The 14,270-nt window shown below is 51.2% G+C and overlaps 1 protein-coding gene across 3 annotated transcripts in view; it reads right to left on the bottom strand.

Annotated features, from left to right (window-relative positions):
• The window catches only part of BRCA2 (BRCA2 DNA repair associated), a 39,959-nt gene extending 26,063 nt beyond the window's left edge, over positions 1–13,896 (bottom strand). For all 3 annotated transcript variants that reach the window (XM_069969895.1, XM_069969896.1, XM_069969897.1), the window contains exons 1-8: positions 13,636–13,896; positions 12,468–12,719; positions 10,819–10,912; positions 8,604–8,689; positions 7,915–7,955; positions 7,711–7,816; positions 7,460–7,515; positions 539–638 (exon numbers count right to left, since the gene is read on the bottom strand). In XM_069969895.1, the coding sequence (XP_069825996.1) occupies positions 539–638; positions 7,460–7,515; positions 7,711–7,816; positions 7,915–7,955; positions 8,604–8,689; positions 10,819–10,912; positions 12,468–12,719; positions 13,636–13,702 (802 nt within the window). In that variant the 5' untranslated portion in view covers positions 13,703–13,896. The remainder of the gene's footprint in view (positions 1–538; positions 639–7,459; positions 7,516–7,710; positions 7,817–7,914; positions 7,956–8,603; positions 8,690–10,818; positions 10,913–12,467; positions 12,720–13,635) is intronic.
• Between the last annotated feature and the right edge of the window lie 374 nt (positions 13,897–14,270).

Genomic DNA, 14,270 nt, shown 5'->3' with positions numbered 1-14,270 from the left:
TTTTTGGCGGTAAAGGCGAACCGCTGACAATCTTTATACGCTGGAAAATACAGTACTGCAAATGACTGCAAATGACATTAATGTTTTAAAGCAGCAGCAGCAGGGGTTGGCACCATCATCGGCAGGTGAGTACCGGTGTTTATATTTCCACTTCCACAATATTATTAAGATAAAGTTATATTACAAAGTAACATAACTTTAATAAAGCAATATAAAAATAAATAAAGGTCTTTGCTGAGACCTGCTGGGACCCCAAGACACCACTGTGGAAAAACTGTGACAGTGAGTGTCTCTCCCCGGGTGTCAATCAAATCCAACTCTTCCGCTTCATTACATACAATGAAGCAATAATCTTGCGCCAGAGAGTAAAGCGCACTGCCACTCACTCCCCTTTGGCTCTTGGGGTCGTAGTAGATCTCAGCAGTGAGACCCGCTGTGATCCGTAATGTCTACTGAAGTTTCAAATGTTTGTACAAGTAATGGTAACGCTTTAAAATTCCGAGTTTTTGAGTTCTACCTGTTTTAGCAAAGTACTCACCAAACTTAGAGCTATCACTGTCAATCTTTTGACCAGTTGGTGGAGCTAAGGAAACAGCTTGGGCTACACCATTCTTGTTGGAAAAGAGACTTCGTACGATCTAAAAGTAATGTATTAAAGAGATTTGCCGGTTAACAATCTATTTACTAAAGCACAATGCCTAGATTAGTAAAGGAGGAGTTTTTACTCACCGTAAACTCTCTTTCTCGTAGTCTTCATTGGGGGACACAGACACCATGGGTATAGGCTGCTGTCACTAGGAGGCTGACACTAAGAAAAAATAAAGCAAGTCGGCCCCTCCCAGCAGGCTATACCCGCCCACTGGCACTGAGCTAATCCAGTAGTGAAAAGCAGTAGGAGGAGCCGAAGGAAAAAGGAAAAAAACAAAGTCCACACTCAAGGTCTGAAAACACAGGCCAAACGGCAACTACAACACAGACAAACAAGGGGTGGGTGCTGTGTCCCCCAATGAAGACTACGAGAAAGAGAGTTTACGGTGAGTAAAAACTCCTCCTTTCTCGGGCGTCTTATTGGGGGACACAGACACCATGGGACGTCCCAAAGCAGTCCCTTGGGAGGGAAAAAGCAGAGAAGAACTCAAGGGGAAGAAGCCACCGCTGCCTGCAAGACCATGCGGCCCAAGCTCGCATCAGCCGATGCAAAGGTGTCCACACGGTAAAATTTCGAGAAGGTATGCAGAGACTTCCAAGTGGCGGCCTTACACACCTGAAGGGCCGAAGCCCCATGCCGGATAGCCCAGGAAGCCCCAACCGACCGAGTAGAGTGAGCCGAGACTCCGAAAGGAGGCGCCCTCCCCTTACCACAGTAAGCTCGAGAGATAGCAGAACGAATCCAGCGGGCAAGGGTCGCCTTGGACGCTGCCGATCCCTTGCGAGGACCCTCAGGGAGGATGAAAAGAGAGTCAGAAGTGCGAAACGATTTCGTCCGCGCAAGGTAGATGCGCAAGGCGCGAACCACGTCCAAGTGGTGAAGCGCCCGCTCCCTCGGATGAGAGGGGGCGGGACAGAAGAAGGGGAGGATAATATCCTCATTGAGGTGAAAAGGCGACACGACCTTGGGCTGGAATGAGGCCACAGGCCGCAGCACCACCTTGTCCTGATGAAAGACCAGGAAGGGAGGGCGGCAAGAAAGAGCGGCCAACTCCGATACTCGCCGAATAGACGTGACGGCCACCAGGAAGACCACCTTGAAGGAGAGAATAGACAGGGGCACGTCCCTGAGGGGTTCAAATGGAGAAGACTGCAAAGCGTCCAAAACCAGGTTCAGGTCCCAGGAGGGAATTGGACGACGATAAGGGGGGGCAAGATGTGCCACCCCCTGAAGGAAGGTCTTCACCTGAGAGATCGAAGCCAAGGGTCTCTGGAAAAAAACAGAAAGCGCGGAAACCTGACCCTTAAGGGAACTAAGGGATAAGCCGGACTCCAGCCCTGCCTGGAGGAAGGCGAGGAGCCGGGCCACCGAAAAGGAAAGCGGGTGCGCCGCGCAGGCCTCACAATGACGGAGGTAGGCCTTCCAACAGCGATAGTAAATCCTGGCAGAAGACGACTTCCGCGCCCTGATCATTGTCCTGACGACCGCGTCCGAGAAGCCCCGGGATTTTAGAACCCAGGTTTCAACAGCCACGCCGTCAAACGAAGCGACGCGAAATGCGGATGGCAGATCGGGCCTTGACTTAGAAGATCCGGACGGTCGGGCAGACGCCAGGGGGCGTCGACGGCGAGGTTCACTAGATCCGCGTACCAGGCGCGGCGGGGCCAGTCCGGGGCCACCAAGATGATTGGAACCCCTTCCGCCTTGATTTTCCTCAGGACCCGTGGAAGGAGCGGGAGGGGAGGGAAAATGTAAGGCATGCGGAACTGCCGCCAAGAAATCACCAGAGCGTCTGACGCCAGAGCCTGAGGGTCCCGCGTCCGACAGACAAACTTCGGCAGACGTCGGTTGATACGGGATGCCATCAGATCCACGTCGGGCGTTCCCCATCTGAGACAGATCTGGGAGAACACCTCGGGGTGCAGAGTCCACTCCCCTGGATCCACACGTGCGCGACTCAGGTAGTCGGCCATCCAATTGTCCACCCCTGGGATGTGGACAGCCGACAGGGCCAGCACGTTTACCTCTGCCCAGGAGAGGATCAGCGCCACTTCCGTCATGGCGGCCCTGCTGCGGGTGCCGCCCTGATGATTCACGTACGCCACCGCAGTGGCATTGTCTGTCTGTACACGGACGGGGAGACCTTGGAGCTGCGACTGCCAGTGCAGGAGAGAGAGCCTGATGGCCCGTAGTTCGAGTATGTTTATAGGAAGCCGAGACTCCTGCGGCGACCAAGTCCCCTGCGCGGTGAGAGTGTGCCACACTCCTCCCCAGCCCTGCAGGCTGGCGTCGGTGGTTACGATCTACCAGTGGATGGGGAGGAATGAGCGACCGATGGAGAGGCTCGGAGACTGGAGCCACCATTGGAGATCCCTCCGAAGACAAGCAGGGGGGCTGACCCGGCGATCCAGGGAAGGAAGAGACCTGTCCCACTGCGCCAGAAGGAAGAGCTGAAGGGGACGAGAGTGGAACTGCGCAAAAGGCACTGCCTCTATTGTGGCCACCATCCTCCCCAGAACCCTCATGCAGAATCGAATGGACACCGGGCGATGACTGCAAAGGGCTCGAACCCCGGAGCGAAGGGACGCCAGCTTGTCCTCCGGGAGAAAGACCCGAGCCTGAAGCGAGTCCAACCTCATCCCCAGAAACACAATGGACTGGGAGGGGGTCAAGGAGGACTTGGGTCGGTTGAGGAGCCACCCGAAACGAGAGAGTGTGTCCAACGTTATACGGAGGCTTTCCAAATTCTGGTCCCGGGACGGGGCTTTGACCAGAATGTCGTCCAAGTAGGGTGTTACTGAAATCCCTCGAGACCGTAAAAGAGCCATGACAGCCGCCATGGTCTTCGTAAAAACACGAGGGGCCGTGGCCAGGCCGAAAGGTAGGGCCACGAACTGAAAGTGGTCCGATCCGATGGCGAAGCGAAGAAAACGCTGGTGGGGGGGAAAAATCGGAATATGGAGATACGCGTCCTGGATGTCCACCGAGGAGAGGAACTCTCCCGGCTCCAGGGACGCGATGACAGAACGCAGAGACTCCATCCGAAAATGAGATAGCCAGACGTGGCGGTTCAGTCGCTTGAGGTCCAAGATTGGACGCACCGAGCCGTCCTTTTTCGGAACTACAAAAAGGTTTGAATAGAAACCGCGGAACCGTTGGGGGGAAGGAACGGGGACGACAACTCTCTTGTCGAGGAGAGACTGAAGGGCCTGGGAGAACCCGGCCGCCAGAGAGGGAGACCGAGGCAGGCGAGAAGGGAAGAAACGGTCGCGAGGAATGGAGGAAAACTCTATCTTGTAGCCCCGAGAAACCACGTCCCGCACCCAGGCGTCCTCGACATGGGAGAGCCAGGCCCCCTGGAAATACAGGAGACGGCCGCCCACCAGCGGGGAGTCGCACGGGGGGAAACCTTCAGGAGGAGGCGGTCTTGGGAGCGCCTGACTTGAAGGGGGGCCGGGAGGAGTTCGTCCTGGTTTGCCAGGAAGAACGGTTCCTGGAGAAACCAGTCCTCTTGTTTTGAGAGCCCGCGTTTTTAGAGGAGGGAGCAGGCGGGAGCGACCGAAAGGAGCGAAAGGAACCCGGCTTGCGTCGGGTATCCTGACGCCTCGGACGCTGCTGGGGAAGACTGGTACTCTTACCTCCGGTAGCGTCAGAAATAATTTCGTCCAAGCGTTTCCCAAAAAGACGGGAACCTGCAAAAGGAAGACTGGTAAGAGACCTCTTAGAGGCCGGGTCAGCCCGCCACTCACGGAGCCATAGGGATCGACGTATGGCCACGATATTAGCTGAAGCGAAGGCTGAGCTGGCTGCGGAGTCTAAGGAAGCCAAACAGATATACTGGGCCGCATCTTGTATCTGCTGAGTAAGGTCAGCCAGGTCATCAGGGGGCGCCCCAGAAAGAAGACCGTCCCTCAGTTGTTTAGCCCACACCGAGATCGCCTTGGAAACCCACGTGGAGGCAAAGGTGGGCAAAAGGGAGGATCCGGAGGCCTCGAAAGCCGACCTAGCCAAGGCTTCCACCCGTCTATCGGTGGAATCCTTGAAGGAAGCCACGTTGTCAAGAGGAAGCGTAGTGGCCTTAGTCAAACGGGAAACTGGAGGATCCACAGAAGGGGGGGAGGACCAGAGGGACACAAGGTCCTGCGAAAACGGATACAAGGTGTCCAAGCGTTTGGGCTTGGCAAACTTTTTATCCGGGGACTTCCAGTTCTTGGTGAGTAAAGCGTCAAATTCCTTGTGACTTGGAAAGGAGCTACGGACACGGAGGGCGCTCCTGTTGAAACAGACCTCCCCGGATGGAGGTGGGTCCGCTGAATCCTTCAACTGGAAGGTATCACGGATGGCGGCCACGAGGTTATCCACCGTGGCAGACATGTGAGAATCCTCTGGGTCAGAGGCGGAAGCCCCCTCAGAATCTGACTGGTCTTCAGGAGAATGAGACTGTCTAGCTGGGGAGATGTGGGCAGGAGCCAAACTCGACCTAGGGGAGCCTGAAGACGACCGGGAAGAGGCCGCCCGAGGGCGTTTACGGGAATGACTCCGACCGGAGCGACTGGTGGAAGGGAGAGGGCGAGCCTGAACTGCCGCGGAAGTGGATAGACGGTCGAGGGCAGCCGCGACCGACTGGGAAAGCTCAGCCATCTGAGAGACAGAACGACAGAGGGAACGCGCCCAAGCTGGAGCTGGCTCATCCGACTCCTGGGAAGGAGGGGGATCCTGTGCAAGGGACTGAGAAGAACAGGACTGCATGGAGCAAGCAGTGCAGAGTGGCTGAGAATGGCCAGAAGAAGATTTAGTGTTACAGGATGAACAGAAATAGTAAGTAACAGAAGAAGGAGGAGGTTGCTGACGGCGAGAGGAGTCAGACCTTGAATCAGACATAATGCAATATAAAAGGAAAAAAACACAAGTGTATCCTCCTAGGCAGACAGCTTAAGTAAAAAAGGTGTCGTGGTAGAAGGATTCCAGCAGAGTACCCGGAGACTGGGGAGGCTGACAGCCTGCAGGGGGAGAACAGATATCCAGTAAGCTGGCAGCAAGAAGACGGTAACATAAAGTAAAGAATCCCAGAGAGCTTACCCGGGAGAATCCGAAGCGTCCTGAAGATGAAGCAGGAGCAGGGACACGGCAGGAAGACCAGCAGAACGGCTGCAGAGCAGGACACAGTAACGGCGTGCAGACCGGAAGCCTGTATCCTGGAGCCGACGCGCGGGAATGTACTAGCGCGGCGTCCTCAGCGCAGTGACGTCACCGCGCCGGCCCGCGCGCGGGGAAGACAAACAGGCGCCGACGCGCGGGAATGTACTGGCGCGGCGTCCTCAGCGTAGTGACGTCACCGCGCTGGCCCGCGCGCGGGAAATTCAAACAGGCGCCTGAACCGGAATGGCGCCGGGACCGCAGTGTAGCGTACGCTGCCGGGAGAGCCCAGTAAGCTGCCGCTCGGGACCAGAGGGACACCGGTATCCTCCGACACCAGGCCCAGGGTGGAGGAGCGGCCAGGAGAGGCAGGCCCTGCGCGCTACAGCCGGCGGAAGAGTCGGGCGCGCGCCGGGGCCGAGAACGGAGGCCGCGCGCCGGGGCAGCGGCAAGCACGAGCGCACACAGGAGCGAAGGGGACGCGCAGAACGCCCGGGCAGGTCCGAGACCAGAAACTCACCATCCGATGTCTTCTGGTCTTCTGCCGGCACTGTGCCACGCTGAACGCTCAACTCTGGGAGGCTGAGTGTGCAGGGGCTGGCGGAGCAAGGTCCGCAATGAGGAGACAGACAGCTGAGCAGGTCTGTGTCCTGGGCGCTGAGTCCGGCCGTAGGTGACCTAGGGTAGACAGTCCCTCTATATTTAGGGTCTGTTCCTTGGTCACTTGGGAATTGGGATCAGGGTGAGTCTAGATTACTCACCGTGCCCAACCTGTAAGGAAAAAAAGGTTGTTAGTAACAGAAAAATAGCAGAGATGATCTGGAGAAACCAGACCTGCATCTGCCTCCTACTGACACTAAGCTAAACTGGATTAGCTCAGTGCCAGTGGGCGGGTATAGCCTGCTGGGAGGGTCCGACTTGCTTTATTTTTTCTTAGTGTCAGCCTCCTAGTGACAGCAGCCTATACCCATGGTGTCTGTGTCCCCCAATAAGACGCCCGAGAAATAAAGGACATCCAACCTATTGATAATTTCTTTACTACAGCTGACAGTAAGGCCTTATTCATACGTCAGTATGTTTTTCTGGATGAAAATCTGGATCCTCTAATTTTCATCCGCAATCCGCAAAAAATCAACCGTTTAGCATCCGTATTGTGTTCCGTATTTCTATACGTTTTTTGCATCTCCGCAAAAAAAGGTGTAGTGAAGAAAAGAGAGATGGCAAAAATGATGTCATTTGCTGTCCCAACCCCCCAAAAAAGGTCACCGGGTTATCTGGGGGTCATTCTACAGTCATTTCTATCAGGCATGATATTTATGGCAGGAGGAGCTTGGTGATGTCACAAAAAAACGGATCTGTGATACGGATGGTTTTGCGGATTGCAATGTACTCTCCGCAAATTTTGTGCTCTCCATAGACTTCTATTGGGGTTTCCGTTCCGTAATTACGGACCGTATTACAACATGTCCGTTTTATTTATTTTTTGTCACAGATTGCGGATCCGCAAAAAGAAAAAACGGATGTATGAATAGCACCATTGAAAATAATGGGTTGTAATGGATTCCGTTTTTCCTGGTCCGGGAAAACGGATGAAAAAGACGTGTGAATAAGGCCTAACAGGACACAATGGATTCTATACTAATAAAACTAACAACACTAAAACAGGTTTCTTACCACTACATCTTCTTTACCAAATCCCCTTGGTTCAGAAACCACATCTTTAGCTTGATCTAAAAAAGAGCAAAGTAAAAACATAGTAAAGCAGACATCATATCACAGTCAGAATCCCAACTTGATAAGGTTAGGCAGATGCCAGGGTCCCTTTTGCATTTTTATGCACTGTGAAAATTAAAGGTGTTATCTTATTATTACAACAACACAATGTCGTATACGTGACACAAATACGTCTCTGTCCAATTCCTTACCAATGATGAAAGTTGGGGAGGGTGGTGTAGCTAATGAACTTGTCCAGGACATCTCTGAATCTACTTCCGCGCCAAGACTCTCTGATATACACATTGAGCTTTGGTTCTTAAAAATAATAGAACAAGTGTCAAAGTCAGTAAAAGTTTGAAGGACAAGCAGGATATCTTTTTTTAAGAAACACACAGGTTTGTGTATATACTTACCCTCATAAACTGTGGTGTGCACAATAGACTGTCAGAAATATCTGAAAGAAGCAAAAGTAGGTATAATGAGCATTTAAAGTGGAACTCCAACCAAATCTGAAAATCCTGAGCATGCAGGGCAGGGGGAAAGATAAAAAAAGAACCTTTAATTACCCATTCCCGTGTCCCTGCAGCGTCACCAACTCAGTGATATACGGCGGGTTCCTGTTTCTTCTGGCTTCCTGCATCCTCACATCCCAGCGGGAAATACCTGCCCAGCCTGTCATTGACTGCAGCTGTGTCCTGCCCCAACCACTGACTGGCTGAGCGGACATTCCTAAGCTGGGATGTGACTTAAAGGAGACCTGTCACCCCCGTGTCGGGGTGACAGGCTCCTGACCCCCTGCTAGATCCCCTTATACAGACCTCATCTGGCCGAGTCCCGCTCCCGGAGCCGGTCCCGGGATGGAGATATCCAAGTCAGAAGCCGGCGCGCGCTCTGTGGGGAGAGGTCTGGCGTCCATAGAGAATAAATGGAGCCGGACTCATCTCTGCAGCGTGCGCACGTCTCCATTCATTCTCTATGGACGCCGGACATCTCCCCACAGTGGTATATAAAATCTTTGACCCAAGCACCATTCTCTTCTATGCATTTATGCCCCAAAATCGGTATTATTCAACTTATTGCAAAGATATTGCCATTTCCTTACCAAACTTCCTGTCTTGCTGTGGTGTTCCTTGCAGGTATTTTCTATCACCAAATGGGGCCTTAAACAAAGGTTCCATAACAGCCGGGCTGAAATCATACAAATAAGAGTGCTGTGCATAAGAATTTTGTCGTGCTGGGTTAATAGTAGAGTAGGAGCAAAGTGCTGCGGATGCCATGAATAGCTGTAATAGTTAATATACAAGTAAACTAATGCTTAATAATAAGTAGATATGTTATATACATAATGTTGCTAGTGACATAAAAAACCATCAAACTGGTACTGTCATTTGCAAACAATTATTGATACGTCATAAAGACACATCAAAAGTTTTGATCAGCAAGGGTCTGGATCATCGCCAATGATCTTTATAATCAGTGTTGAGTGGATTTGTCAAAATGTTCGGGGTTTGGCAGCGCTATCCAAACCCAAGCGCTTGGCTTTTGATTTGCCGCAGCTGCAGAAGTTGGATACCGCTGATGTTTTCCAAGACTCCCTAAGGCTATGTACACACATCGTAAGGGACCGGCTGTCCCGTGACCCGGCTGGGACACAGAACGGTCAGCCTCTAAAAAGATCATCCCGGCCGGTACTGCAGCCGCAGAGTTCTGATGCGGGCGCATCCGTGCAAGCCCGCATCAGAACTCTCCACTGCACACTATGGAGCGTACGTCAGGAGCCGCTCACTCCACAGTGAGCACTGACAGGGTTTTCTGCGGCCACTATTCACTGAATACGGCGCAGCGAGAGATCCCGGCCGGAGTGTAAACTATATGTATACGCTCCAACCGGGATTACATAGAAGACTAAGCAACGTATCTTTTAGTAAAAAGTACGGCAGTTGTTGCCGATTTCAACAACGGCCATACTTTTACGAAAACATATGTTGTGTGAACATAGCCTAAAGCTCCAACTTCTGCAGCCGCTGGGAATTAAAGGGGTACTCCGGGCTAGGGCTAGTTTTAGTGTATGGCCAGGGAGGGGGTAGATATACACGCTGCCGGTCACTTACCTCCCCATTTCGTGCCGCCCTGTTCTCCTGTCCCGCTGCCACTTCCTGGTCTGAGCTGCAGCTTGAGACGTGACGTCTCAAGGCAGCTCAGCCATTCAGCCGTCGTAGTGGGGTCCCGCCTCGCCGCTGGTTGGCTGAGCTGCCTTGAGACATCATGTTTCAAGCAGCAGCTCAGAGCAGGAAGCGGTGGCCAGACGGGAGAACGGGGCGGCGCGATCCGGGACCCGGCGCTGGACCAGGGAGGTAAGTGACTGGAGGCGTCTATATACACCCCCTCCCCGGCCATATATTAAAAAAAGCTTCCGCTCGGAGTACCCTTTTTAAAAGACAATCGCTTGGGTTCGGACAATGCTGCTGAACCCGAATATTTTGACACATCCGGTCAACACCATTTAAAATGAGTCGGGAGACGTCTGTGAGGCTCTGACTGATCAAACTTTTGACATTTCTGTTTTCCGTGACATGTGAAAAGTTTTTGCAAATGACAGTAAATACTTTAAGGGTATATTCACACGAACGGGCTCGCAGCGAAATTCTCGCTGCGAGCCCGGCAGGTCCTGGCAGTTCCCATACACTACATACTTGCTGCGGTCTAAACGACCGCAGCGAGTATGTAATTCTGCCGCCCTTAACCCCTTCTGCTCCCGGCCGGCTCCCCCGCTGTAAGCATACTTTACCTGTCCTTGCTGCATGGGTCCGGCGTCCTGCTCTCCCGTCCGGCCAATCAGTGGCTGCAGCTGGGCAACACACTGATTGGCCGGACGGGAGAGCAGGACGCCGGACCCGTGCAGCAAGGACAGGTAAAGTATGCTTACAGCGGGGGAGCCGGGCGGGAGCAGAAGGGGTTAAGGGTTTAAGGGAATATTCACACGAACGGGCTCGCAGCGAGATTCTCGCTGCGAGCCCGTTCGTGTGAATATACCCTTAAAAGCAGAGTCACAAGTAGACACATCACTACTGTAGATAATATTTGCTCTGCTTGTGGTAAAATCAGGATTTTTACAGTTTGTAGTGCAGCCAAGTGTCTTCTCTGAAATGTGATTTGTATTGGTAGCAAAAGTTATTATAGTACCAACTATAAGTCATCCTGTGCCCATAATGTATTCATTCATATCTGGGCTAGAACTGATGTGCAAGGTTGTCAAACAGTATTAAAACCTTGTTCCTATGGCCTGTGCCTCCGAATGTCAAGTTCCCACATCTTACCTGTCAGGTAAATATCTACTTGAGGTACCAAAGGCTTCATTAGCTGGGGCTGAAGTGTCAGGACTCTTCTGTGTCTTAACATTTCTAAGCTTTTCTGAAGGAGGAAAAAAAAACAAACAAACACAAATCTTAAACATCCAAAAGACAAGAAAGAGGAGGATACTAATGGCAGGATAATAAATAAACTAGACATAGCCAGCACCATTCTGTCTCCCCTTGTATACAACATTCTGATGCAGTGTCTTAAAAGTAGTAATCCCAAGGTTAGAAGATATGGACAGGATAGTGGATGACTAGCTGATCAGTGGGGGTCCAACATACTGTATGGGATCCCGACCAAGCACAAGAACATTATCAGCATCATGAATGCTCGACTGCTGCTCTATTTATTCTCTATCGGGCTCCGCCAACCCAAACGTGCAGCATTTGATTTGCCTGGAGAACATGGACGCAGCCGTGGGGCTCTGTCACTACGGTGCTGCGGAGATTCACACATTTTCCTCACTGCTAGCATGTTTCTGATATCTCGTGGCATGTGGTGAAATAATCCAGGACAGGAATTTACCGTCTGTAGGTCCCCAAAATCTACTGACATGTGAATGCAGCCTTAGGTTACGTTCAGACGCTGTAAGAGACCGGCCGTTCCATGACCCAGCCAGGTCACTTAATGGCCGGTCTCAGAAAAGATCATCCCAGACGGTACTGCAGTACCAGCCAGATGATCTTTAGTGTTGCGGAGTTCTGATGCCGGCGCATCCGTGTGCACCCGCATCAGAACTCCCCACTGCGCACAATGGAGCGTGCGGCTGGAGCTGCTCGCTCCATAGTGTGCACTGACAGGTTTTCTGCGGCCGTAGAAAACTGACATGTCAGTTTCTCGCGGCGCCGCAAGGAGTCCTGGCTGGAGTGTATACTACGGGTATACACTCCGGCTGGGATCCCCTCAGCCTTCAGCACTACGTAAGTTCCGTACTAATCACGGCCGTTGCAACAACAGCCGTGATTACTGCAGAACTTACGTTGTGTGAACATGGCCTAAGGCTGTATTCATGTTTTTCAGGACTCCCTTGGGCTGCATCCAACTTCTTCAGCCACCAGTTATCAAATGCCACATGCTCGCGTTAGGACAACATGAGGTTCACTCATTTCTGGTGCTAAAATCAGGTATAACCAAAAGTCCCATAAACAGCAAACAAAGTGGTGGTTGAGTTGGGCACCGATGCTCCATTGACTCCTGGAACAACTGGCTTCTGTGTTCCTTATTACGGCCCGTTCACACTGAGCAAAAGTGGCAGAATTTCGAGCGGAACCCCTGCAGCGGATGCCGCTCTCCGCTCCAAGAATTGACATGACAATTCTTAGAGCAGAGGCATCACATTGACACACTGAGGCAGGCGGGATTCTGAGCGGAGTCCACTGCAGGGGTTCAGCTCAGAATTCTGCCACTTTTGTTCAGTGTAAACATACCCTTAGTTGGTGTCCCAGCAGCCGGACCTCACCAATCAGCTAGTTATCAACTATTGTATAGATCGGGAATACCTTTTAAACTTTGGATAGCCCCTTTAAGTATAGCTGCTTTTTTTTTTTTTTTTTTTTTTTTTTTTTTTTTTATATTTTTATTGCAATTAAAAAAAAAAAAACTCCCTCACCTTCTGTAAGCTGACTTTTATCCTGCTCTTTTGTTGGTGTAAGGAACAGAGGGGAGCATAAAGTCTGCTCTTTAAATATAGTGGGTGTAGACTCTAGCTGGCTGTAGTGGGGGTGCTTCTGCTGCGGGGTCTTGAAGAGGCTGTCGCCCCGCTGGCTTCTCCTCTTCTCATCCTCCTCGTGTAGCCTGGGTTGAAGACGTACAGCCTCTCTGGTCAGCTCCTCAAACCAGTTTACATTTATTGGTCCCAAGTCTGTAAAGAAAAGTGTTAAATAATAATAATAATAATAATAATAATAAGTCATCGTCATAATTGCACATCCCCTTTTCCATTATGTTTTTTGCAACATAAGGGTATGTGCACACTGAGCAATTCTCGAGGAATTGAAGCAGAAAGTTTTCAGGCAGAATTCAAGCAGAATTTAAGCCCCCCATTGACTTCTATAGGATTCCTCTAGCAGATCTACAACAGAATATTCTGCTCGGAAATTCTGCAGTGTGAACAGCAGAGCAGAAAACCCATTGAACACAATGGGACTTTGCTCTGTACATATTTTACGGGAGGAATTTCAAGCTGAATTTCAAGCTGAATTCCTCGCCTTTTCCTCAGTGTGCACATAGCCTAACAAAGAGACCATACAAGTTGAATTTCCCCTTTAAGGCCAGACCTACACGAAGATCATTTTCCCTGTGGATTTATTTTGCAGAACTAGCTATTAAACTGAATGGGCCCACTCTCCGTACACTGCGGTATACACTGGCATAGGTTTCTGACAGGTGGATGATGTATAAACTGAATGGATAGGACCAATGTAATGTGAACATATCCTAAGAATGCTATATATTCTCATGGAAAATCTGGGGTCACTGAACCTGCAATTCATACTGCATGACCATGTTAGATTTACAAAAGAAAAACAATGTGAAGTTTTTTTTCAAGTTTCTTTATTTTCTATGGGGATAAGATGGTGGAGTGTACATGTGTAGGTTGTACAGCGGCCATGCTGGGTTACTGCAGCTCAGCACTCACTTCAATGGGAGCTTCAGTAACCCTGCAGTAGCACTACACAATGTACTATTGCATTATGTGAACAGTCTCCTCCAATATGTAACCTTTAGCTGATGCATGCTAGTCACATAAGGAGGACAGGATCAATCACAACAAGCACCTGAGTGGCTGCAGTGCGCCTGGAACAGCCGGAAGAAGACAGATGTCGCGGGTTGCACAGAAGCCATGTCACTTCACAGACACAGCGGTAACGCACATGTCAGTACACGGCGCTCTGCTCAGTCACTGCCCCGATATCTGCACCAGGACAGGGCAGGTTCAACTTCCCGCGGCTGCAGAATACAGCGCGTCTCTGCGCATGCTGAATACACTGAGCCAATCACAGTGCAGCTCACAGGACGCTCCGCCCACTTCATGTACAAGTCGAGAACTGTGATTGGCTGATGACCCGCGCAGTACTACTATGAAACCGTTGTAAAACTACATTTCCCACAATGCTGCTCCGGGATGAGGCGTGTTAGTGGGGCTGGTTGTGTAAATAAATAGTGTGACGTGTGAGGCGGGAGAGACGTGGCCGGCGCAGTTATTAGTAATGTCACCAGGATGGGGAGCACCTGTGTGACCGAAATGTGTCCGGGCAGGACACCAGTACTGAGTGTGGGGTGTCGTGTATTCCTAGGGGATAATGTGGGATTATCACGCTTCACTTTAGAGCCTGTGCCATACATGTAACCAGGATTTGTCCAGTTGGTATTGTGGTAGCTGTCCAGTCATGATATGGTGGTATTATATACC

This window comes from Dendropsophus ebraccatus, chromosome 5, assembly GCF_027789765.1.
Source record: "Dendropsophus ebraccatus isolate aDenEbr1 chromosome 5, aDenEbr1.pat, whole genome shotgun sequence".
Classification (NCBI taxonomy): Eukaryota; Metazoa; Chordata; class Amphibia; order Anura; family Hylidae; genus Dendropsophus; species Dendropsophus ebraccatus.
Note: the sequence above shows the minus strand (reverse complement) of the source record. Positions and strands in the feature narration are given on the sequence as shown.